Source organism: Pongo pygmaeus, chromosome 3 (genome assembly GCF_028885625.2).
Source record: "Pongo pygmaeus isolate AG05252 chromosome 3, NHGRI_mPonPyg2-v2.0_pri, whole genome shotgun sequence".
NCBI classification, from domain to species: domain Eukaryota; kingdom Metazoa; phylum Chordata; class Mammalia; order Primates; family Hominidae; genus Pongo; species Pongo pygmaeus.
The window spans coordinates 39,093,774-39,117,412 of NC_072376.2; the positions used below are offsets into that span (position 1 = coordinate 39,093,774).

The 23,639-nt window shown below is 43.8% G+C and overlaps 1 protein-coding gene across 3 annotated transcripts in view; it reads left to right on the forward strand.

Moving 5' to 3' along the window:
- Positions 1-620: 620 nt before the first annotated feature.
- The window catches only part of UBE2K (ubiquitin conjugating enzyme E2 K), an 86,509-nt gene continuing 63,490 nt past the window's right edge, over positions 621-23,639 (forward strand). The window contains exons 1-2 of one of the 3 annotated variants that reach the window (XM_054485481.2): positions 790-1,196; positions 8,443-8,553. In XM_054485481.2, the coding sequence (XP_054341456.1) occupies positions 1,134-1,196; positions 8,443-8,553 (174 nt within the window). In that variant the 5' untranslated portion in view covers positions 790-1,133. Of the gene's footprint in view, positions 1,197-8,442; positions 8,554-23,639 lie in introns of all 3 variants that reach the window. The other 2 variants (XM_054485482.2, XM_063664479.1) reach the window with 2 other exon arrangements.

The window sequence follows — 23,639 nt, forward strand, 5'->3', positions numbered from 1 at the left end:
CATTCAATATTTATTGAGTGCCCACTATCACCAGGCACCTTTGAGGCCTAGGTTTACAGAAATAAGGCTCCCCCTCCCCCACCCGAGTCCCCTGAAGGGTACTATAATTGTTTCCATTTCTCCAATTTTCACTTTAATATATGTGAATTTTCACATGCTTCAGTTCAGTGGTTCTCATAGTGTGGTCCCGGAACCAGCACCAACAGCAGCAGCAACTGGGAGACTTGTTAGAAACGCAGTCTTAGGCCCACCCCACACTCTAGGGATGGGCACAGGAGTGAGTGTGTGTGTGTGTGAGAGACAGAGAGATTGTGTGTGTGTGTCAAGCTCGGTATTAAATAGGTCAAAGATCAACATCTAGCTTCTAAACCCACCCTCAGGCCTCTCCACCGAGTACCTGTCTCAAACCCAATCTGATCCAACAATAACCAGCCTTAATTCAATAATCTATGCTACCTGAGATGATGGGAATAATCGTGGTACTATAAATGTTGCAGAACAAAAACGACTGCAGTGGATTTTCTGGGGCTACACCAACTGAAAATGGGCCGGACCGAGATCCGGGAGAGCGTTTTCCTGCGCTAGACACGGCGTTCAGCCTCCGGGTTCCGGGTTTAGCTGAGTCAGGGCGGCCTTCCAGCCCAGTGCGGCGTCGGGAACCCGTTCGGTTGCGCCCGAACGGTCAGAGGCCAGCGCTGGAAGCCTAGACCACAGCACCCGGGTTTAAACAGGAGCTGAGGCGCCGGGAAGGACCAGGGGGGCCAGCTAGGGGCGGCCAGCTTGGAAGCCGCACCCTCGCGGCCCCAGACGCCGGCAGGGCGGAGCCACGCGGCCGCAGCCCCAGCCGAGACGCGAGCTCGTGGCTCCGGCGTATGGGGGCTACAACGGGAGCGGCTGCGCCGTCCGGCCGGGTCAGCGTCGTGCGCATGCGCCGACCCAGCGCCATTTTGGTGGCCGGGCGCGGAGGTGATTCCACACTGAGGCGAGCGCGACGGCCGGGGTGGTAGTGGCAGTGTTCGTGTGCTCGGGTCTGAATCGCCGAGGGAGGAGGCGGTGGAGGAAGAGGTGGCGGCGGTGGCGGTGGTCGTAGCGGTGGCGGAGGAGGCGGGTACGAATCAGCTGCGGGCGGAGACATGGCCAACATCGCGGTGCAGCGAATCAAGCGGGAGTTCAAGGAGGTGCTGAAGAGCGAGGAGGTCAGAAATGAACTCCGGATATCCCCCACCTCTGCCTGGGGCGGGAGGGTCCTCCCAGCTGCGACCCCGATATCCCCGGTAGTCCCTGGGTGGCCCTCCTTGCGGCCGCCCTTCTGCCTGTGAGGAACCAGCAGTGTTCCCCTCCTCCTTCCGCCGCCTTCCCCTCCCCTCCCAGAGCGCTAGGATGGACGGTCTCGCGGGCGGGTGGTCTGGGGTGGAACACGGTTTGGGGAGGTGATGGACAGGGGGCAACTCCTCGGAGGGATGGAAGCTCACAAGAGAACCCGAGGCGGTGGCCGCAGCTGGAAATGTGGCTGTGGGGTGGGGAGGGAGCAGGCCGAGCCTGAGAAAACCCGGGAAGTGGGTTGGGGGAAGGGGAAAGGTGGTAACTGGATCCGAAGAGCAGTGCTGCTCGAAGGCCCACACTTTTGAGGGTATTCGGGGTTATTGCCTGTCAGACCTTCACTGTTCTTTTCTTAGGGAAGGATCGGTGAGTCCTTAGGTATTGATTAAAAAGGAAGGACATTCAGAGTTAGTCCTTCTTAGTTGGGTGTTAGGAGTCAAAGGGAGACATAATAGAATACGGTCTTATTTGGTGGCGGGGGGTAAGGGAATTTTCACCTGAGTTAGCAAGTTAATTCCAAATGAGATAATTATCTCTTTTCCACTTAACCCCCAAATTCCTAGGCCTCATCTTTATTGACATCTCAATCTTTTGAGTGGGCAAAGGCAAGGTGTTTGGTGTATTAAAGACATGTAAATATTTTTAGTTAGGAAAAAAATAATGGAATGTATGAGTAGATTATTTCAAAATATTGTTTACAAGTTACAGATCAGAGAGACTGTCCTAAGACAGTGCCTCTGTGACTCGTGTTGTGCCACGAAACTTCATTATGATGTCCCTCATAGTTAACTTGATTCTTACTTTTGAAAAGTAGACTTATTAAAAATGTGAAATTTCACCAGATTAATACATTGTTTCATCTCCTTATTGAGATTTATCACGACTTAACAGATTTTCAAAAAAATTGCCTCCCGTTGCTCTTAAGTCCTGCAGAATTTAGATACATTAGTACTACGTTTATTTATGTAAGATATTCACAATGCTCTAGTAATTTGACTCAAAATTATGCAAGTATTAGTACAGTTTCTCATACCAAGATCAACAAGAATGCCAGATTGTCTTCCCCTCATGAATTAAACAAAAAGTAATACAGAAAATGATTATTTTCAAGATTCACATACCATTATTGAATATATAATTGCTATTTATGTTTTTCTTTTACGGTTAGTACTTTGATAGTGTCAATAATGATTTGTGAAATTCAGCATTCTAAGTATGTGATGAGTATACATGGAGAAAAAATTATTTAAAATTCAAAAATGACAACAGACTTATTGAAAGTAGTAGTATATAAGTCATGGTCGGTTTTACAGAGCATGTGTATGAACTCTGACCTCTATGTTTGTTCATGTGCCAAAACTCTGAATGGAAGGATGACTTTGTATTTTGTGGTACAATGCAGAAATAGAGTCATAAGTGTCTGTACTGATACAATGAAACAGCAATTTTAACTTATTTAATATGAAAATGTATTCCAGGTTAGTTGACATATATACTCCTAATGAAAGATAGCAGCTAATATTGTTGCCAACAACTGGAAACATTTCTTGTTTAATAAGGTTGTACAAGCCTGAAACTTAATAGACTTTTAATGCTTTATTTTCTGTTACTTACAAGTGGTAAGTTACCGCTCTGGTAATTAATATGGTCTCTTTGCTTTTTATGAGCTGACTTTTCACCGTAGTATTCTTAGTACTTAAGTTGAAGATTACTAGAAATACTTGTATTGCTTTCTGGTAATGCATATTGTTAAAAAAACACTGATCTTTATACGTAAGGGATGATGAAGCCTTACTTCAGATAAGCATCAAAAGTGTTTCAGAAGAAGAAAACAGGAAATGCAAACAGACAGGTTTTTTGTTGTTTTTGTTGTTTGTTTGTTTTGTTTTGTTTTGTTTAGAACAGTACTTGTATAAATATGGAAGGAAACTTCTGGGAAAATAAGTTGCAAAGAACATTTAGGAAAGGGAATAAATATAACCATTAAATAGCTTATTTTCACCAGTATTTTTTGATATTTTAGTAGCCCCTTCTATAAGTGTATTGTTATTTTCAGCTCATTGAAGACTTGTAGTATAGTCCGTGTGTTTCCTTTTTAAGGGTATAAATACAGTCTTTTGAATGGCTGATCAAATAAATGTTTCATTATGTCACTTTTTTGGTAAATCAGCACTTTACCAAAGTTTATTTCATGTGTTTTTGTATGCTTGTGTTTACTAAGAACACTGGTTGATTTAAGGACTTTTAGGGGTGGCCTTATAAGTGCCTTTGTAAAGATAGCTGACGCTTACTGGATTCTGGTTATGAGAGATTATAAGTGGCTGTTCTTAGAGTGTGTTAAAATACAGCCAACAAGATAAATGAAAAAGCAAGGTGCAGAATAGTGTGGAAGAGGCCACCATTTGTGTCAAAAAGAGGGGAATGTGTGTATTTGCCTGTATCGGTAGAAGGTTTCATGAGAAATTGGTAAAATGGATTGCTTTCTGTGTAGAGGAATTGGGTGTCTGGGGCATGGGGTATAGATATTTTTTGAATTTTGTGTCATACAAATGTGATTTACTCAAAGGCATCATTTGGCCTCTTTCCCTTAAGACAGTGTTTGGAAATTTGTCAGATGTTTCTTTTTATTTATTAATATTTATTTTCTTTGTTTTAGATGTTTGTTTTTAAATACGAGTATGAATTTTAAGTAGTTTTAAATAATATTCGAAAGTTGTTAGGCATGGAATATTGATGTAAAGTACATTTTATAATTAGTTATTTTATGAGTAGGATTACATAAGTAAATTGTTGATTGTGAGGATATAAACCCATAATCAATGTTTTATTCATAAGTTGTATTATTTACTATTATTGTTGCTGTTAATAACTAGCTGCCATTTGTAGAATGGCTAGTTGTTCTTAGTATCATTTGTTTATACATTATTGCTAATTCTTAAGAACAAATCTTTAGATGAGATTTGTTCTTTTCCTAGATGAGAAAATAGAGATTTAGAGGAGTTAAATTATTTGTCTGCAATCACAGAGCCTGGGATTTGGATCTAGGTCTGCTTGTGTTCATACTGTACCACGCTGTCATGACTTGCCAAGGATAGGCATGCTTTTAATTAATTTAAAAAATTGAGCCTGGTTTGTATTACTGGTTAAAGGATTTAAACACAGTTTAATTTGCTAGTTTAAACTCATTGAAATAAGCGTTACCTATAATTAACTTTAAGATTTACTTGAATTTCTTGCTTTCTTTTTTTTTTCTTTTAAGAAGGAATCTCGCTCTCTCACCCAGGCTGGAGTGCAGTGGTGTGATCTCAGCTCACTACAACCTCTGCCTCCCAGGTTCCAGAGATTCTCCCGCTTTAGCCTCCTGAGTAGCTGGGATTACAGGTGCCCGCCACCATGCCCAGCTGATTTTTGTATTTTTAGTAGAGACGACATTTCACCATGTTGGCCAGGCTGGTCTCGAACTCCTAACTTCAAGTGATCCGCCTGCCTCAGCCTCCCAAAGTGCTGGGATTACAGGCATGAGCCACTACGCCCAGCCAGATTTACTTGAATTTCAATATACAAAATATTTTAAAATTGGAAACTTAATGAAATAAAACACCCTTAAATCAGTGCACTTACTCTTGTTGGTCTTATGCTGTATGGCACCTGTTGGTTTTTCATGTTGTAATTGCACTTTGGTAACATTTTCTTTTCTTTTTTTTTTTTTTTTTTTGAGACAGAGTTTTGCTTTTGTTGCCCAGGCTGGAGTGCAATGGCGTGATCTTGGCTCACCGCACCCTCCGCCTCCTGGATTCAAGCAATTCTCCTGCCTCAGCCTCCTGAGTAGCTGGGATTATAGGCATGCACCACCATGCCTGGCTAATTTTGTATTTTAAGTAGAGGCGAGGTTTCTCCATGTTGATCAGGCTGGTCTTGAACTCCCGACCTCAGGTGATCCGCCCGCCTCCACTTCCCAAAGCGCTGGGATTACAGGAGTGAGCCACTGCGCCTGGCCAACATTTTCTAGTCTCATAGGGCGTGTTTAAATCTATGGCATAAACTGGTTTCATGAAAATTAGTATAGTACATTGTTTTCCTTCATCATTTAAATAGATTTTTGTGTCTATTTTCCTTTAAAATTTTAATGTACTTGATCTAGCTTGATCTAGATTATTCTGTAATAGAAGTAGTTGTAAATCTCTAAAAGTAAGCCTTTTGATTTCTGTAGACCATGGATTTTTTAACCTTGGCACTATTGACATTTTGGGCAGATAGTTCTTTGTCGAGTGGCTCTCCTGTGCATTGTGGGATGTTTAGCAACATCCCTGACCTCTACCAGTATATGCAGGTAGCACCGCAGATCCCCAGCCCATGTCCCCACTATCTCTTCTTGCTGGATGCATCAACTAAAAATGTCCCCAGACTGCCATATGTTGAGAAGTGTGTAGACAAAACTTTTTTTTTTGATACAGAGTCTTGCTCAGTCACCCAGGCTGGAGTGCAGTAGCACGATCTCAGCTCACTTCAACTTCCACCTGCTGGGCGCAAGCCATTCTCCTGCCTCAGCTTCCCAAGTAGCTTGGATTACAGGCGCCTGCTAATATGGCTGGTTAATTTTTTTATTTTTAGTAGAGACGGGGGTTTCACCATGTTGGCTCGGCCAGGCTGGCCTGACAAAACTCTTTAAAAGAGTGTTTACGGCCAGGTGGGGTGGCTTATCCCTGTAATCCAGCATTTTAGAAGGCTGAGACTTGATTGAGGCCAGGAGTTCAAGACCAGCCTGGGCAACATAGTGAGACTTTGTTACTACTAACATTTTTAAAAAATCAGCCAGGCCTGGTGGTATGTGCCTATAGTGGCAGCTACTTGGGAGGCCGAGGCTGCAGGATGCTTGAGCCCATGAGGTGAAGGCTGCAGTGAATTGTGATCATGTGACCGCACTCTAGCCTGGGCAACAGCGAGACCCTGTCTCAAAAATGAAAAAAGAAAATGATTCCTGGCTATTTATTAACTATACAAGAAGAACACAGCCAGGCGCGGTGGCTCACGCCTGTAATCCCAGCACTTTGGGAGGCCTAGGCGGGTAGATCACGAGGTCAGGAGATCAAAACCATCCTGGCCAACATGGTGAAACCCCGTCTCTACTAAAAATACAAAAATTAGCTGGCCTTGGTGGCATGGGCCTGTAGTCCCAACTACTCAGGAGGCTGAGGCAGGAGAATCGCTTGAACTGGGGAGGTGGAGGTTGCAGTGAGCCGAGATGGCACCACTGCACTGCAGCCTGGCGACCGAATGAGGCTCCATCTCAAAAAAAAAAAAAAGAATACTTTGAGACTTAACTGTATCAGATGTGTAAGATAATTTATCTAAAGAATAAATGGACACGGACAGTAAAGACAGAAAATATATACTGGCTTTGAATGTTTTGTTTTTAAAACTTTCGTTTCCCCTTTTTAGTGTTTTTCTTTTAAAAATTCTCCCTTTTGATTTTAATAAGGTAAAATTCTCTACCAAAAATGAATGTAACAAGAATTTGAACAGCTGTTTCTAAGACTAGAGGCAGGCGTGGTGGCTCACATCTGTAATTGCAGCACTTTGGGAGGCTGAGGCAGGAGAATCGTTTGAGTCTGAGAGGTCAAGGCTGCAGTGAGCGGTGATTGTGCCACTGCACTCCAGCCTGGGTGACAGAGCAACACACTGTCTCCAAATAGTAAAAAAGTGGTTTTTAAAGTTTTTATTTTTATTTTATTTTTTCAAAAGTGTTTTTGAAAGTTATGTAAGTTACAGTTTTATGTAATATTTAAATAGTGTTTCTTACAGTTTCTGGAATGGATTGAGCAAGGAAAGCCTATAGATTGGGTTAAAAAAAAATCAAAGTCTGTGCAGGTAATATGTTTGGGGTGAATTCCTTGTATACACTGTTACAAAGACTTTGAGGTCTGTCCACTGGGCGTAGGTTTAGACACATCTGGGCTCCCCTAGCTTCTTCCTTTTTTATTTATTTATTTTTGAGACAGAGTCTCACTGTCACCAAAGCTAGAATGCAGTGGCGTGATCACAGTTCACTGCAGCCTCGAACTCCCCAGGCTTAGGTGATCCTCCTACCTCAGCCTTCCAAGTAGCAGGGACTAAAGGTGTCTGCCACCATGCCCAGCTAATTTTTGTAATTTTTTATAGAGACGGGGTTTCACCATGTTGCCCAGGCTGGTCTCGAACTCCTGGGCTCAAGTGATCCTCCCGCCTTGGCCACCTAAAGTGGTGGGATTACAGACGTGAGCCACCATGCTTGGCCTGTCACCGCTTCTCAAAGACTGTACACTTTTTTTTTTTTTTTTTTGAGACGGAGTCTCCCTCTGTCGCCCAGGCTGGAGTGCAATGCGCCATCTCAGCTCACCGCAACCTCCGCCTCCCGGGTTCAAGCAATTCTCCTGTCTCAGCCTCCTGAGTAGCTGGGATTACAGGTGTGTGCCACTGTGCATGGCTAATTTTTTTTTTTTTTTTTTGTATTTTTAGTAGAGACAGAGTTTCACCATTTTGGCGAGGCTGGTCTCGAACTCCTGACTTTGTGATCTGCTGCCTCGGCCTCCCAAAGTGCTGGGATTGCAGGCGTGAGCCACCACGCTTGGGGTTTTTTTTTTTTTTGGAGACAGAGTCTTGCTCTGTCATCCAGGCTGGAGTATGGTGGCACAATCTCAGCTCACCACAGCCTCTGCCTCCTGGGTTCAAGCGACTCTCGTGCCTCAGCCTCCTGAGTAGCTGGTATTACAGGCGTACCCCACCATGCCCAGCTAATATTTTGTATTGTTAGTAGAGACAGGGTTTTACCATTTTGGCCAGGCTGGTCTCGAACTCCTGACCTCAAGTGATCCAACTGCTTCAGCCTTCCAAAGTGCTGGGATTACAGGCATGAGCCACCGTGCCCAGCCAAGACTATATACTCTTATTTCCCGGTGAATACATTATTGACAGTTATTGAAAATATTGACTATAGCCCCAAAAGGCTTAACTGGTTAGAGATACAGGGCAGACAAAGGATAGATAAAAATGGTGGGGGCAAAGAGTAAATGCTGTGTGATTCTAAAGGGTATCTGTATGAGAGAGATTCCTTTTTGTTGTTGTTTTGTTTTGTTTTTGAGACAGAGTCTCGGCTCTATCACCCAGCCTGGAGTGCAGTGGCTCAATCTCTACCTCCGCCTCCCAGGTTCAACCAATACCTCAGCCTCTGGAATGGCTGGGATCCCGGGATTACAGGTATGGCCACCACGCCCAGCTAATGTTTTTTTATGAGACGGAGTCCCGCTCTGTCACCCAGGCTGGAGTGCAGTGGCGCGATCTCAGCTCACTGCAAGCTCCGCCTCCCAGGTTCACGCCATTCTTCTTCCTCAGCCTCTTGAGTAGCTGGGACTACAGGCATCCGCGACCACGCCCGGCTAATTTTTTGTATTTTTTTTAGTAGAGACGGGGTTTCACCGTGTTAGCCAGGATGGTCTCGATCTCCTGACCTCGTGATCTGCCTGCCTCAGCCTCCCAAAGTGCTGGGATTACAGGTGTGAGCCACCGTGTCCAGCGACAAGGCCCAGCTAATTTTTGTAGTTTTAGTAGAGACAGGGTTTCATTATATTGGCCAGGCTGGTCTTAAACTCGCAGCTTCAGATGATCTGCCTGCCTGGGCCTCCCAAAGTGCTGAGCTTACATGGTGAGCCACCATGCCTGGCATGCCTGGAGTTGTTTTTTTTTTTTTTTTTTTTTTTTTCCCAGATGGAATCTCGCTGTGTCACCCTGGCTGGAGTCCAGTGGCATGATCCAAGCTCACTGCAGCCTCCGCCTCCCAGGTCAAGCGGTTCTCCTGCCTCAGCCTACCAAGTAGCTGGGATTACAGGCACGCCCCACCACTCCTAGCCAATTTTTTATATTGTTAGTAGAGACAGGGTTTTATGATGTTGGCCAGGCTGGTCTCGAACTCCTGACATCAAGTAATCCACCTGCCTCGGCCTCCCAAAGTGATAAGATATACAAGTGTGAGCCACCATGCCCAGCCAAGACTATATACTCTTATTTCCCAGTGAATACATTATTGACAGTTACCGAACATGTTGACCACAGCCCCAAAAGGCTTAATTGGTTGGAGATACAGGACAGACAAAGGATAGATAAAAATGAGAGGGGCAAAGTGTAAATGCTATGGGATTCTGAGGGTATTTGAATGAGGGAGGTTCTTTTTTGTTTTTGTTTTGTTTTGAGTCAGTGTCTGTTGCCCAGCCTGGAGTGCAGTGGCTTGATCTCAGCTCACTGCAACCTCCGCCTCCTGGCTTCAAGTGATTCTCAGGCCTCAGCCTCCAGAATGGCTGGAATTACAGGCATGCGCCACCACACCTGGCTAATTTTTTTTGTATTTTTAGTAGAAACTGGATTTCACCATGTTGGCCAGGCTGGTCTCACACTCCTGACCTCAGGTGATCTGGCTGTCTTGGCCTCCCAAAGTGCTGGGCTTACATGTGTGAGCCACCCCACCTGGAGTTTTCTTGTTTTGTTTTGTTTTGTTTGAGATGGAATCTCACTCTGTCACCCAGGCTGGAGTGCGGTGACGTGATCTTGGCTCACTGCAGCTTCTGCTTCCCAGGTCAGGCAGTTCTCCTGCTTGACCCAGTAGCTGGGATTACAGGCACGTGCCACCACACCCAGCTAATTTTCCTATTTTTAGTAGAGACGGGGTTTCTAGCCAGGCTGGTCTCGAACTTCTGACCTCAGGTGATCCGCCTGCCTTGGCTTCTCAAAGTGCTGGGATTACAGGTGTGAGCCATCGTGCCTGGCCTGTATGACTGTATGAGGGAGGTTCTTGAGCTAGGTGCCTTTTTTTTTTTTTGAGATGGGGTCTCACTCTGTCGCCCAGGGGCACAATCATAGCTCACTGCAGCCTTGACCTCCTGGGTTCTAGCAGGCCTTCCACCTCAGCCTCCCGAGTAGCTGGGACTACAGGTGTGTGCCACCACACCCGGCTAATTTTTATTTTTTGTAGAGATGGGGTCTCACTATGTTGCCCAGGCTGGTCTTGAACTCCTGGCTTCACACAGTCCTCCTGCCTCAGCCTCCCAAAGTGCTGGGATTGTAGGCATGAGCCACCTCACCCAGCCTTCTTGAGCTGAGTTCTAGAGGAAAGTTAAGACTGACCTCAAATTTCAGGAGACAGTCCCAAAGGAATTCTGGTAATATTGCAATTCTTTTTTTTTTTTTTTTTTCTGAGACAGAGGTTTGCTCTTGTTGCCCAGGCTGGAGTGCAATGGCGCAATCTCAGCTCATTGCAACCTCTGCCTCCCGGGTTCAAGCGATTCTCCTGCCTCAGTCTCCCGAGAAGCTGAGATTACAGGCATGCACCACCACACTCAGCTAATTTTGTATTTTTAGTAGAGACCGAGTTTCTCCATGGTGGTCGGTCAGGATGGTCTCGAACTCCTGGACTCAGGTGATCTGCCAGCCTTGGCCTCCCGAAGTGCTGGGATTGCAGGCGTGAGCCACCACGCCTGGCCGAGATTAAGTAAATGAACTTTTCTCTGGGCACATGAATTGGAACCATAGAACAAAGAGATTATTGATACAATTATTCAAGAAACACATTTGCATATTTAGAACAGAAAGGTTGCACAGCTCTTACATATTCAAACATAGTTTTAGAGTTAGATCATGTTCTTAACTTTCTTCATGGTTACCTTTTGGGGAGGAAAACCACACTTTTTCATATTAAAGTAAAACATGTACGTAATAAAGTGTGACTGGCATCCAAATCAAGAAACAGACCCTTCCCAGTACCATAGGAATCCGCCTTCCTTTCTAGTTACTTTCCTGACTTCTAATAACAGATTAGTTTTGAGTATGTTTGAGTAAAAGAATAGATGTGAGTATATATTATGTATTTTAAGTTTGAAAGTTTTCAAAAGATGCTTTTCAAAATCTTTCTTAAGAAAAATATAGTGTCTTAGAAAATATGCCAAAATGTATTGAATTTCAGAGCTGAAATAGATTTAGGCCAAACTCCTCATCTATAAAATCAGGAAACTGAGGCCCAAGGAGGTTGATTGTTTCGCAGAGAAACAGAGCTGGTTAATGGTGAACCCAGGCTTTTTGCATACCAGTTTAGTCATAATAAGTAGTTGGTTTGTGGGAATATCCTTTTCATAAATGATAGTATAAAAGCTGACTGCTAATACAACTTTACAGAAGGGGATAACAATGCAGTATTATTTGTGTCTTTTTTTTTTTTCCTCTTAGTATGAGAACTTAAACTTGCCAAGGAGGTAGAGATTTTTAACTCCTGAAGCATAATTTAGTTAAGTTAGCTTAGTAATTAAGAGCGTGGGCTTTAGAATTAGATTTGCTTTGAGTCCTGGCTTTTCTTCTTAAAACCTGAAGTACTGGCTCTGTATCTCGATTTTTTTAATCTGTAAAAATGTGGGAAGATTAGGAGAGTCCTTACAGTGCTTAGAACAACCTTGGGACGTAATTAAACATTCAGTAAACAGATAGCTGTTAGATGTCAGAGTTAGCTATGTTTTCATATTCTGTTGTGCTTATTGTTCTTGGATTATAAAGGTATTGTTCAATGGCTTAGTGATTATTGGGTGTAAATATGCCTCAAGAAAAGCTCAAGATGAGGGCTAAGGTACTTCTAATAGTGTTTCTTTGTCACCTGTGTGCCAATAATCCACGGGGCTGGTGGCCAAGTAGTCCACCCTTATCTGCAGTTTGATTTTCTGCAGTTTCAGTTACCCACTGTCAACCATCGTCCAAAAATAAGTGAGTATAGTACAATAAGGTATTTTGAGAGAGCACATTCACGTAACTTTCATTACAGTATATTGTTATAATTACTCCATTGTTAATCTCTTGTGTTTAATTTATAAATTAAACTTTATGTTATGTATGTACATATAGGAAAAAACATATAGGGTTGGTACTATCTGTGGTTTCAAGCATCCACTAGGGATCTTGGAACGTGTCCCCTGTGGATAAGAGGGGATATATTAATACAAAGGAATATATGTGGGCTCTGTTCTCCAGATGTGATTTATTTAATCTTTCTTTAGGAGACAGTTATAAATTGTTCAAAGTTTGTGTTAAAATGTTACCTTCCTGAATGAAAAAGTTTATTTGGGAAACTCTCAAATGATATAGAGATAATGGGATTATTTTGGATTTCTTGACATGGCTCTGGTTTCCTGAAACTACACCAAAGAATCTAGATTCTAATCTTGTGGTATATAATCTTGGATCCCTTTGCAAATCCCTTCTTCAGTGGGCTTTGGGAGCCAGAAAATAGGTGGTCTTATTCGTCTGACATCCGTTTTATTCTCTTACGTAAATCCGAAAAGGTGGGAAAACTTTGTTTCATTGAACATGCTTTTTTAAAAATTTTTTATTTTTTTAAGGCTAGTCAAACGAAGCAGTGGAAATGGAAAAGGAAAAAAGTCTGTAACTGGTTATAATCAATTAATTGTAAACACCACTGCAAAACCCTTTTTTCCTTTCTCTTCCCTTTAGTTCCTTGGTTTTACTCCAAATTTAGAATAACTGCCTACAGTTGAATGCCTACTGTCTGATTGATTGATTGATTGATTGATTGATTGATTTTAAGACACAAGGTCTTGCTCTGTTGCCCAGGCTGTAGTGCAGTGGTAGCAGAGCAAGACCTTACAGCTCACTGTAACCTTGAACTCCTGGGCTCAAGTGATCCTCCTGCCTCAGTCTTCCTAGTAGCCACGACACCTGGCTAAATTTTCTTTTTCAAAATTTTTTGTGGAGTTGAGGGTCTCACTATATTGCCCCAGCCGGTGTCAGACTCCTAGGCTCAAGCAGTCCTTCTGCCTCAGCCTCCCAAAGTCCTGGGATTACAGACATGAGCTACTGCACCCTGCCTATCTGACATTTTTTATGTATGGCAGCTTTATGGGATTGATAGTATTCTTGTTTCACAGATCCAACAGTTGCAGCTGTGAAGAAATTAAGTAACTTTCTCAGTATCAGTAACTTGGTGGTGGAACAAAGGTTTGAAACTAGGTCTGTGCGTCCAGAATATTGGTGGTTATGGTGGAAAGAGTTATACTCATATCTGCTGCTTGATCCCTACATTTTTGAAGATTTTTTAAAAACTATGAAATACTTTATACTTAGAAGTTTTAAAAGTAATACATGAACATCTTTATATCTGTGGTCCATATTTAACAGATTGTAATCTTCTCATACTGTGGGCTAAACTGCCTCTACCCAAATACTGTAAAACATAGAGGTAAAGCTCACTGGATAACTTCTTTCTTATTCCGTTTTTTCTTTCTTTCTAGGAGTATCTGCTATGTGAAGTTAGTGTATATCCTTCCCCTTCATATTTTTGTTTTTACTATTAAACATCATGTCTCCTGAATTTAAAAATAAAATACTTTTTTGCTTTTTTTTTAAAGTTTTTTTTAAAAACAGTTTTTTTGGATGATTGTAATGTATGTCTCTTGGAAACTTTTTCTCTTAGCTTTTTTTTTTTTTTTGAGATGGAGTCTTACTCTGTCACCCAGGCTGGAGTGCAATGGCGTGATCTCGGCTCACTGCAAGCTCTGCCTCCAGGGTTCATGCCATTCTCCTGCCTCAGCCTTCCAAGTAGCTGGGACTACAGGCGCCTGCCACCACGCCCGGCTAATTTTTTGTATTTTTGGTAGAGACAGGGTTTCGCCGTGTTAGCCTGGATGGTCTCGATCTCATGACCTCGTGATCCACCCGCCTCGGCCTCCCAAAGTGCTGGGATTACAGGCGTGAGCCACCGCGCCCGGCAGCATTATTTTTTAAAGATCTGTGATAGTGCATGTTGTGCTAGTTCTTTAATATAGACTATATTGCATTCCATGTCAGTTTTTAAAGTTTATTTTCCTATTGATGGCATTTAATTCCAACTTTTAGATAAAAGGATGTACTGGACATTTTTATAATTTTTTGGGGGACATGTAAGAGTTTTTCTAGGAAGTAGATTTTTAAGACCTGAGCATATTTTCAGCTTCTGCCTTACTGGACATTGTTTCATTGTTCTCCAGATGATTGGATCAATTTACATTCCCACTAAAAGAGTTCTGGCCGGGAGAGGTGGCTTACTCCTGTAATCCCAGCACTTTAGGAGGCAAAGGCCGGCGGGTCACCTGAGGTCAGGAGTTCCAGACCAGCCTGACCACCATGGAGAAACCCCGTCTCTACTAAAAATACAAAAAATTAGCCGGGCGTGGTGGTGCATGCCTGTAATCCCAGCTACTTGGGAGGCTGAGGTGGGAGAATTGCTTGAACTGGGGAGGCAGAGGTTGCAGTAAGCTGAGATTGCGCCATTGCATTCCATCTTGGGCGACAGAGTGAGACTCCGTCTCACTCTCAGCTCACTGCAAGATCTCAGCTCACTGCAAGCTCCGCCTCCTGGGTTCATGCCATTCTCCTGCCACAGCCTCCCAAGTAGCTGGGACCACAGGCACCCGCCACCGCGCCCGGCCAATTTTTTGTATTTTTTGTATTTTTTTTTTTAGTAGAGACAGGGTTTCTGCGTGTTTTTTTTGTTTTGTTTTGTTTTTTAAGATGGACTCTCGCTTTATCGCCCAGGCTGGAGTGCAGTGGCGCGATCTTGGCTCATTGCAACCTCCATCTCCTGCGTTCAAGCAATTCTCCTGCCTCAGCCTCCTGAGATTACAGATGCATGCCACCACGCCCGACTAATTTTTGTATTTTTAGTACAGACAGGGTTTCACCACGTTGGTCAGGCTGGTCTTGAACTCCTGACCTTGTGATCCGCCCTCCCAAAGTGCTGGGATTACAGGCGTGAGCCACCGCACCTGGCCTACATTTTTAAGACTTATATTTTTGTCACTATGATGGATGTGAAATGGTGGTTTATTCTAATTCTCTAGTCAGTAGAGATATTAAGCATATTTTGTGTTTATTGGCCATTAGGCTTTTGTGAATTTAGTGTTTACTTTTTTTTTTTTTTTTAAATGAGATGGAGTCTTGCTTTGTCGCCCAGACTGGAGTGCCGTGGCGCGATCTTGGCTCGCTGTAACCTCTGCTTCCTGGGTTCAAGCGATTGTCCTGCCTCAGCCTGCCAAGTAGCTGGGATTACAGGCATGCCCTGCTAAGCCTGGCTAATTTCATATTTTTAGTAGAGATGGGTTTTGCCATACTGGTCACACTGGTCTCGAACTCCCGACCTCAGGTGATCCGCCTGCCTCGGCTTCCCAAAGTGCTGGGATTACAGGTGTGAGCCACCGTGCCCGGCCATGTTTACATTCTTTAACTGCTTTTTTTAAAATTGGATGGTTTGGCCTGGGCAACAAGAGTGAAATTTCGTCTCAAAAAAAAAACAAAAATTAGGTGGTTTGTAGTTTTCTCCTTCTGTAGGAATTTTTTTTTTTTTTTTTTTTTTTTTGAGACGTTCTTGCTCTGGAGTAAGGCTGAAGTCTTGCTCTGGAGTCAGGGTTTCACTTTGTTATCCAGGCTGGTCTCTTCTTGACCTCAGGCAATCTGCCCATCTCGGCCTCCCATAGTGCTGGGATTACAAGCGTGAGCCACTGCGCCCGGCCAGATTTGTGGGAATTCTTTATGTTATTTATATGATATTGTCTATCTTACATTATGTCGCTTGATTTTTAATTTTGGCTTATCTTTTTTATGCCTTTTTTTTAAGTTGTAAAATACACATAACATAAAATTCATCATCCTAACCATTTTAAATGTTCAGTGGCATTAAGGACATTGTGTAGCTATCACCACCATCCATCTCCAGAACTTTTCATCTTGCAAAATTGAAACTCTGTACCCAATATTACTAACTCCCTATCCCCCTACCACCCAGCTTCTGGCATTCACCATTCTACTTTGTATCTCAATCTGTGTGACTGCTCTGTCATTCATTATTTGTCCCTTAAAAAAAAAAAAACAAACAAAAAAAACAACTCTGAGTATACTTTCTTCATTTTTGTTTAAAACCGAAACTCTGGAAGTTAAAAATAACATCCTTGCCCATGAGCAGCATTTTTTTTTTTTTTTTTTTTTTTAAAAAGACAGTCTTGCTCTATTATTGCTCAGACTAGAGTGCAGTGGTGCAATCATGGCTCACTGCTGCAACCTCAACCTCCTGGGCTCAGGTGATCTTCCCACCTCATCCTTCCAAGTAGCTGGGACTACAGGTACGCCACCATGCCTGACTAATTTTTGTATTTTTTGTAGAGATGAGGTCTCACGCTACTTTTTGTAGAGATGAGGTCTCAGCCTAGGCTGATGTCAAACTCAAGTGATCCTCTTGCCTCTGCTTCCCAAAGTTGTGGGGTTATAGGCATGAGCCACCGCAGCCATCAAACCCCTGTGCTTCTTACAGACACTAGAAAAAGTTTCAGCCTTGTTTTCAACATTGTTCTGCTGTGCTTTGTCCAAATGAACCTTTATGAGCTGCCTGCCATCCAGTTTCTCTCACCCACAATTTCACTTGGGAAGACCAAGCCCTCAAGGGTTATGTCATGCACGGCTGTCAGAATAGGGCTCCTGGGACACTTCTGCTTATTTTTTGTACAGCTTTTCGAGTTGACTTATGCAGAATTATCCTCTGAGCACATTATTTGTCCTTTTGTGACTGGTTTATTTCACTTAACTGTCCTCCTTGTCTTTTAGAAGTTTAATTTTTTTTTTTTTTTTTTTTTAAGACTGAGTCTTGCTCTGTTGCCAGGCTGGAATGCAGTGGCATGATCTGAGCTCACTGCAACCTCTGACTCCCTGGTTCAAGTGATTCTCCTGCCTCAGCCTCCCGAGTAGCTGGGATTACAGGCATGCGCCACTACCCCCAGCTAATTTTTTTTTTTGTATTTTTAGTAGAGACGGGGTTTCACCATGTTGGCCAGGATGGTCTCAATCTCCTGACCTTGTGATGTGCCCACCTTGGCCTCCCTAAGTGCTGGGATTACAGGCGTGAGCCACCGCGCTTGGCCCAGAAGTTTTATTTTTAAGAAACAGATCTCACTCACACGCTTACCCAGGATAGAGTGCAATGGTGCGATGATGGCTCTCTGCAGCCCGGAACTCCTGGGCTTAAGTGATTTTCCCATGCCTCAGCCCAGCCTCCTGAGTAGCTGGGACTACAGGTACGAGCCACCACTCTTGGCTAATTTTTTAAAAAATTTTTGTAGAGATGGGAATCTCCCTATGATACCCAGGCTGATCTTGAACTCTTGGGCTCAAGGGATCCTCCCAACTCAGCCTCCCAAAGTGCTGAGATTATAGGTGTGGGCCACCATGCCCGTCTGCTTTTTTGTATTTTTAGTAGAGATGGGGTTTTTCACGATGTTGGCCAGGCTGGTCTCCAACTCCTGATCTCAAGTGATCCACCCGCCTCAGCCTTCCAAAGTGCTGGGATTACAGGTGTCACCCACCGTGTCTGGCCCAGTTTAATTTTAAAGTAGTCGATTTTTTTCTGGCGTATTTTACTTATTGTCCTCCCTTTTGTCTTACAGAAGTTTAATTTTAAGGTAGTCAGATTTTATCTTTTCCTGCATGGTGTGTTTTTTGCATTTTAAGAAGCCTTCTCCTACTTTGATATTAATAAAGGCATTCTCGGACCCAGGTCACTGGTTGGCCTGACCTCCTGCTCTGGAGGCACTGTGCCAGAGGACCCGTTTTTTATTTATTTATTTATTTTGTTTTTTAAAGACATTCTTCTGTATTTGGTTCTTAAAAGTTAATTCATTTTCTTAACTTCTGTACTCAGGTTTCACTCTCTACCATGTCATATTGAAACTGCTCCTTCAGGCAGTACCTTCCCAATTATAGAACACAGAGTGAGTTCTCGTGATCATCCATTTTGTACATGTTCCTTCAGCATTTCCATTTCAATCTTAGAACTCTCCTCCTTTGGTTGCTCTGATACTGCTCTTTTCTGATTTTCCTTTAACCTCTGTTACTATCCTTTATAAAATATTGTCACTGATTTACCTTTCATCCTCCACTTGTCTCTGGAATGTTTGTTTTCTCTTTTTTATTCCTTTTGTTAATACCATAGGTCAGGTTTTTATATCTCAGGATGGACTATTTATTTATTTATTTGAAACATGGTACCTGTCTGTCTGTCTGCCTGTCTATCGCCCAGGCTGGGGTGCTGTGTTGTGATCACAGCTCATGCCGCAGTCTTAACATGTTGGGCTTAAGTGATCCTCCCACCACAGCCTCCCAAGTAGCTGGCATTACGGGCATTTGCCACCATGCCTGGCTGATTTTTTTTACTTTTTGTGGAGACAGGGTTTTGCCGTGTTGCCCAGGCTGGTCTCAAACTCCTAGGCTCAAGTGATCCATGTGCCTTAGCCGCCCAGAGTGCTGGGATTACAGGCATGAGCCAGTGCACCCAGCCCAGATGGACTATTTGTATTAAACGTTTCATGGCAACTTGCAGTAGCTTAAGCCTGTAATCCCAGCATTTTGGACAGCTGAGGCAGGAGGATTGCTTGAGCCCAGGAGTTTGAGACCGATCTGGGCAACATAGTGAGACCCTGTTTCTACAGAATATTTAAAAAATGAGGCCAGACACAGTGGCTCACACCTGTAATCCTAGCACTTTGGGAGGCCAAGGCGGGTGGATTGCCTGAGCTCAGGAATTCAAGATCAGCCTGGGAAACACGGTGAAACCCTGTCTCTACTAAAATACAAAAAATTAGTAGGGCACAGCGGCGTGCACCTGTAATCCCAGCTACTTGGGAAGCTGAGACAGGAGAATCACTTGAACGCAGGAGGTGGAGGTTGCTGTGAGCCAAGATCGTGCCACTGCATTCCAGCCTGGGCGGCAGGGTGAGACTCCATCTCAAAAAAAAAAAAAAAAAAAGCCTGGGGTGGGTGGTGCGCATCAGTAGTCCTAAACTACTATGGATGCTGAGGTGGGAGGATCCCTTAAGCCTGGGAGATCGAGGCTGCAGTGAACTTTGACTTTGCCACTGCACTTCACAGAGCCAAGACCCTGTCTTTAAAGAATAAAATAGAATAAAAGTTTGCTTATGTACACTTATTTTTCTGCCTTCAGTCTCTCCCAGCTTTTCTTTTCTTCCTTTTTTTTTTTTTTTTAAGATGGACTCTCGCTATATCGCCCAGGCTGGAGTGCAGTGGTGCGATCTCGGCTCATTGCAACCTCCATCTCCGTGTTCAAGCAATTCTGCCTCAGCCTCCTGAGTAGCTGGGATTACAGATGCATGTTACCACGCCCGGCTAATTTTTGTATTTTTAGTACAGACAGGGTTTCACCATGTTGATCAGGCTGGTCTTGAACTCCTGACCTTGTGATCCACCCACCTCAGCCTCCCAAAGTGCTGAGATTACAGGTGTGAGCCACCGCGCCCAGCCTCTCCCAGCTTTTCTAGTCAACCCTGATGGTGCTATGCCACTTGATTTAATTTTAAAAATACGATCTTACATCATTCTCTGGTGGGTTTTCTACTGCCTATGGGGGTTAAAGTCAAAACCTTTATACTATTGTTCTTGTGTCCGGAATTGGTGGGTTCTTGGTCTCACTGACTTCAAGAATGAAGCCGCGGACCCTTGCGGTGAGGGTTACAGTTCTTAAAGGCGGCGTGTCTGGAGTTTGTTCCTTCTGATGTTCAGATGTGTTCAGAGTTTCTTCCTTCTGGTGGGTTCGTGGTCTCGCTGGCTCAGGAGTGAAGCTGCAGACCTTCGCGGTTGAGTGTTACAGTTCTTAAGGCGGCGCATCTGGAGTTGTTCGTTCCTCCCGGTGGGTTCGTGGTTTCGCTGGCTTCAGGAGTGAAGCTGCAGACCTTCGCGGTGAGTGTTACAGCTCATAAAGGCAGTGTGGACCCAAAGAGTGAGCAATAGGAAGATTTATTGCAAAGAGCGAAAAAGCAAAGCTTCCACAGTGTGGAAGGGGACCCGAGTGGGTTGCCACTGCTGGCTCAGGCAGCCTGTTTTTATTCTCTTATCTGGCCCCACGCATATCCTGCTGATTGGTCCATTTTACAGAGAGCTAATTGGTCTGTTTTACAGAGAGCTGATTGGTCCGTTTTGACATGGTGCTGATTGGTGCATTTACAATCCCTGAGCTAGACACAAAAGTTCTCCACAAAAGTTCTCCATGTTCTCTAGATTAGCTAGATACAGAGTGTCGATTGGTGTATTTACAAACCCTGAGCTAGACAGAGTGCTGATTGGTGCATTTACAAACCCTGAGCTAGATACAGAGTGCCGATTGGTGCATTGACAATCCCTTAGCTAGACATAAAGGTTCTCCAAGTCCTCACTAGACTCAGGAGCCCAGCTGGCCTCACCCAGTGGATCTCGCACTGGGGCTGCAGGTGGAGCTGCCTGCTAGTCCCGCGCCGTGCGCCCGCACTCCTCAGCCCTTGGGCAGTCAATGGGAGTGGGTGCCATGGAGCAGGGGACGGTGCTCGTCCAGGAGGCTCAGGCTACGCGGGAGCCCACGGCCGGGGGGGCGGGACTCAGGCATGGCGGGCTGCAGGTCCCGATCCCTGCCCCGTGGGGAGGCAACTAAGGCCTGGCGAGAAATTGAGCGCAGCGCTGGTGGGCCAGCACTGCTGGGGGACCCGGTGCACCCTCCACAGCTGCTGGCGTGGGTGCTAAGGCCCTCACTGCCCGGGGCCAGCAGGGCCAGTCGTCCACTCGGAGTGCCGGGCCTGCCAAGCCCACGTTCACCTGGAACTCTAGCTGGCCTGCAAGCGCTGTGTGCAGCGCTGGTTCCCGCCTGTGCCTCTCCCTTCACACCTCCCTGCAGGCTGAGGGAGCTGGCTTCGGCCTCGGCCATCTCAGGAAGGGGCTCCCACAGTGCAGCGGTGGGCTGAAGGGCTCCTCAAGCATGGCCAGAATGGGCGCTGAGGCCGAGCAGACACCAAGAGCGAGCGAGGGCTGCGAGGGCTGCCAGCACGCTGTCACCTCTCATTCTGACCTGCCTTTCCTGACCTATTTCCTGTTAAGTCACAGATACACACTTGCATTCGTACACATACCTCAGACTTTCAGTCTCCCTCAAACTTTCAGCAATACAAAATTGCTTGCTATTTAGTTGTTTCATCTGTCTGGAATAAGCCCTTATCTTTTTTTTTTTTACCTTTTGAAAACTACTTATCCTAAAATACCACCCCTGGTAAGCCTTTCTTGAAGCCAAAGTTTCCTTCTGTTTTTCATTGTCAGACTTCATGAGAGCAGTTATCTTACTATTGATAATTATACATATGTCCTTCTACTCCTGATAGAGTAAGCTCCTTGACGGCTCATATTCATTTTTTTCTCTTTAGCACCTTGTGGGGTTCCTAGAATGTAGAAGGCTTAGTAATTTAAAGCACACCAAAAAAGTCTTTGATAGGTATCTAATTTTGAGGAGCTGCTGCTAAAAGTGCTCTTAGGACATAGGTTTAGGGCAGGCTTTCGTTACTTTTAGCAAATGTGTGATTATGGATTTTTCTAGTGATTAGAAATGTAGGACCAGCTAGTCTATGTACTCTTTTCTCTCAATTAACTATGGGTGTCTTGCTTTTAGGCTTTTTTGTTTCAAGTGAAGCATCTTACTTGGTTTTGTCATACCCAATTGTGGGTTGTCCAATGCTATTGCTTTTCAGCGAGCTGATAATAAAACATTTTATGCTTTTTGTTAGATCACTGTAGTAACTTAGTTTTTGTTGTATAGGATATAGCACAGTTTTTGCCTCTTGTCTATTAGACATTCAGTTATTTCCAGTTTCTTGATAGTGTACTTGTGTGAGAATTTTGAGTGTATATCTCTGAAAGTGATACATACTGAGTGGTCACTGAGTGTTGGATGAAATTTTAGGTGTTTATATTGTTAGGTGCTTTCTTTCCATCTACCCATAGGAACTGTGAATGTGAGTCATTGAAAGCAGAGTTCTTTCTCACTAATCTTCCATTCCCCATTGCTTAGCACATTGCCTGCTAAGCAGGAGATACTTGTTTTCCTGAATGAGTTTAAAGATATTCCTAAGCTCTAGGGAGCTCATCCCCAACCATTGTGAAAGTTTCATCCTGCTTCTGGGACTAGGAAGAGTTGAATATATTGATAAAGGTGGCCTCCAGGTAAAGTTGGATTTCTGTTGCATGTAAGTATTAATAATGTAGTCAGGTCTTGAATTAGGATGATGGAATGTCCAAGCCCAAAACTGGGAAACAAGATAGTGGGAAGGGAATTTTTTTTTTTTTTTTTTTTTTTTTTTGGGTAGTTTTCCCCTTTGAAGATCTCACTGGGCATCTATTTAGTATATATGACATCATCTGTGGTACAGTTCTTTAGTGTAACTTTACATTTTTTATTTATTCACATATTTACTGAATGCTATCTATGTTAATAAAATGGACATGATCCTTGCTGTTACGGAATAAATTATGGCTCAGTAAGGCAGTGAGAAATTGAACAGCTAATAAGTGTGTTTGTTGACTTTAAGTAAGGGAACCTATGGAAGTTGGGTATTCTAGCCTCAGGGAAAGAGTTTCTTGGGAATAACCGGTAACTGATACTTACAGGATAAATTAGAATGATCATGATCAACTCTGTATACGTATAGATAGTTAATAATCATTATACAATGAATAATGAAAAACATTTTATTGTGTTTTCCTATGTATATATGTTTGTATTTATTAGAGACTAGGTCTCAGTTTGTTGCCCAGGCTGGAGTGCTGTGGTATAATCATAGCTCACTGTAACCCTGAACTCCCAGGGCTCAATTGATTCTCCTGCCTCAGCCTTCCGAGTAGCTAGTACTACAGGTAGACACCACTGTGCCCGGTTAATTATTTTTAAATTATTTGTAGAGACTGAGTTGTGCCATGTTACCCAGGCTGGTCTTGAACTCCTGGCCTCAAGTGATTTTCCTGCCTTGGCTTCCTAAAGTGCTGAGATTACAGGCCTGAGCCCCTGCCTGGCCAACTTCTGTTTTTCTTTTTTTTCTTTTCCTGATGGACTGTCCTACAACTCTTTTTATTTTTTTAACCAAAACTGCATCATAACATCTTCTTGGTTTAAGGGAGGCTAGGAAATCTTCTTTAGCTGAGTACAGTACTCCTCAATTAAAATGAGAGTTTCTTTAGTAGGGAAGAAGGAAAAAAGAAAGTTGATTAGACAGCTAGCCATGTAGAGGGTAGAGGGGCAAGAATGAACTCAGGATCGTTTAGGAAACCTTTTTAGGTAGCTTAGACAAGGGATTATTGTAGTGTGGGGCTAGAGTTGAATAGGGAGCTGAAGAGAAGTTATAAGTATTTGGGAGACCCTCTGTCACCCAGGCTGGAGTGCAGTGGCTCAATCACAGCTCACTGCAACCTCAAACTCC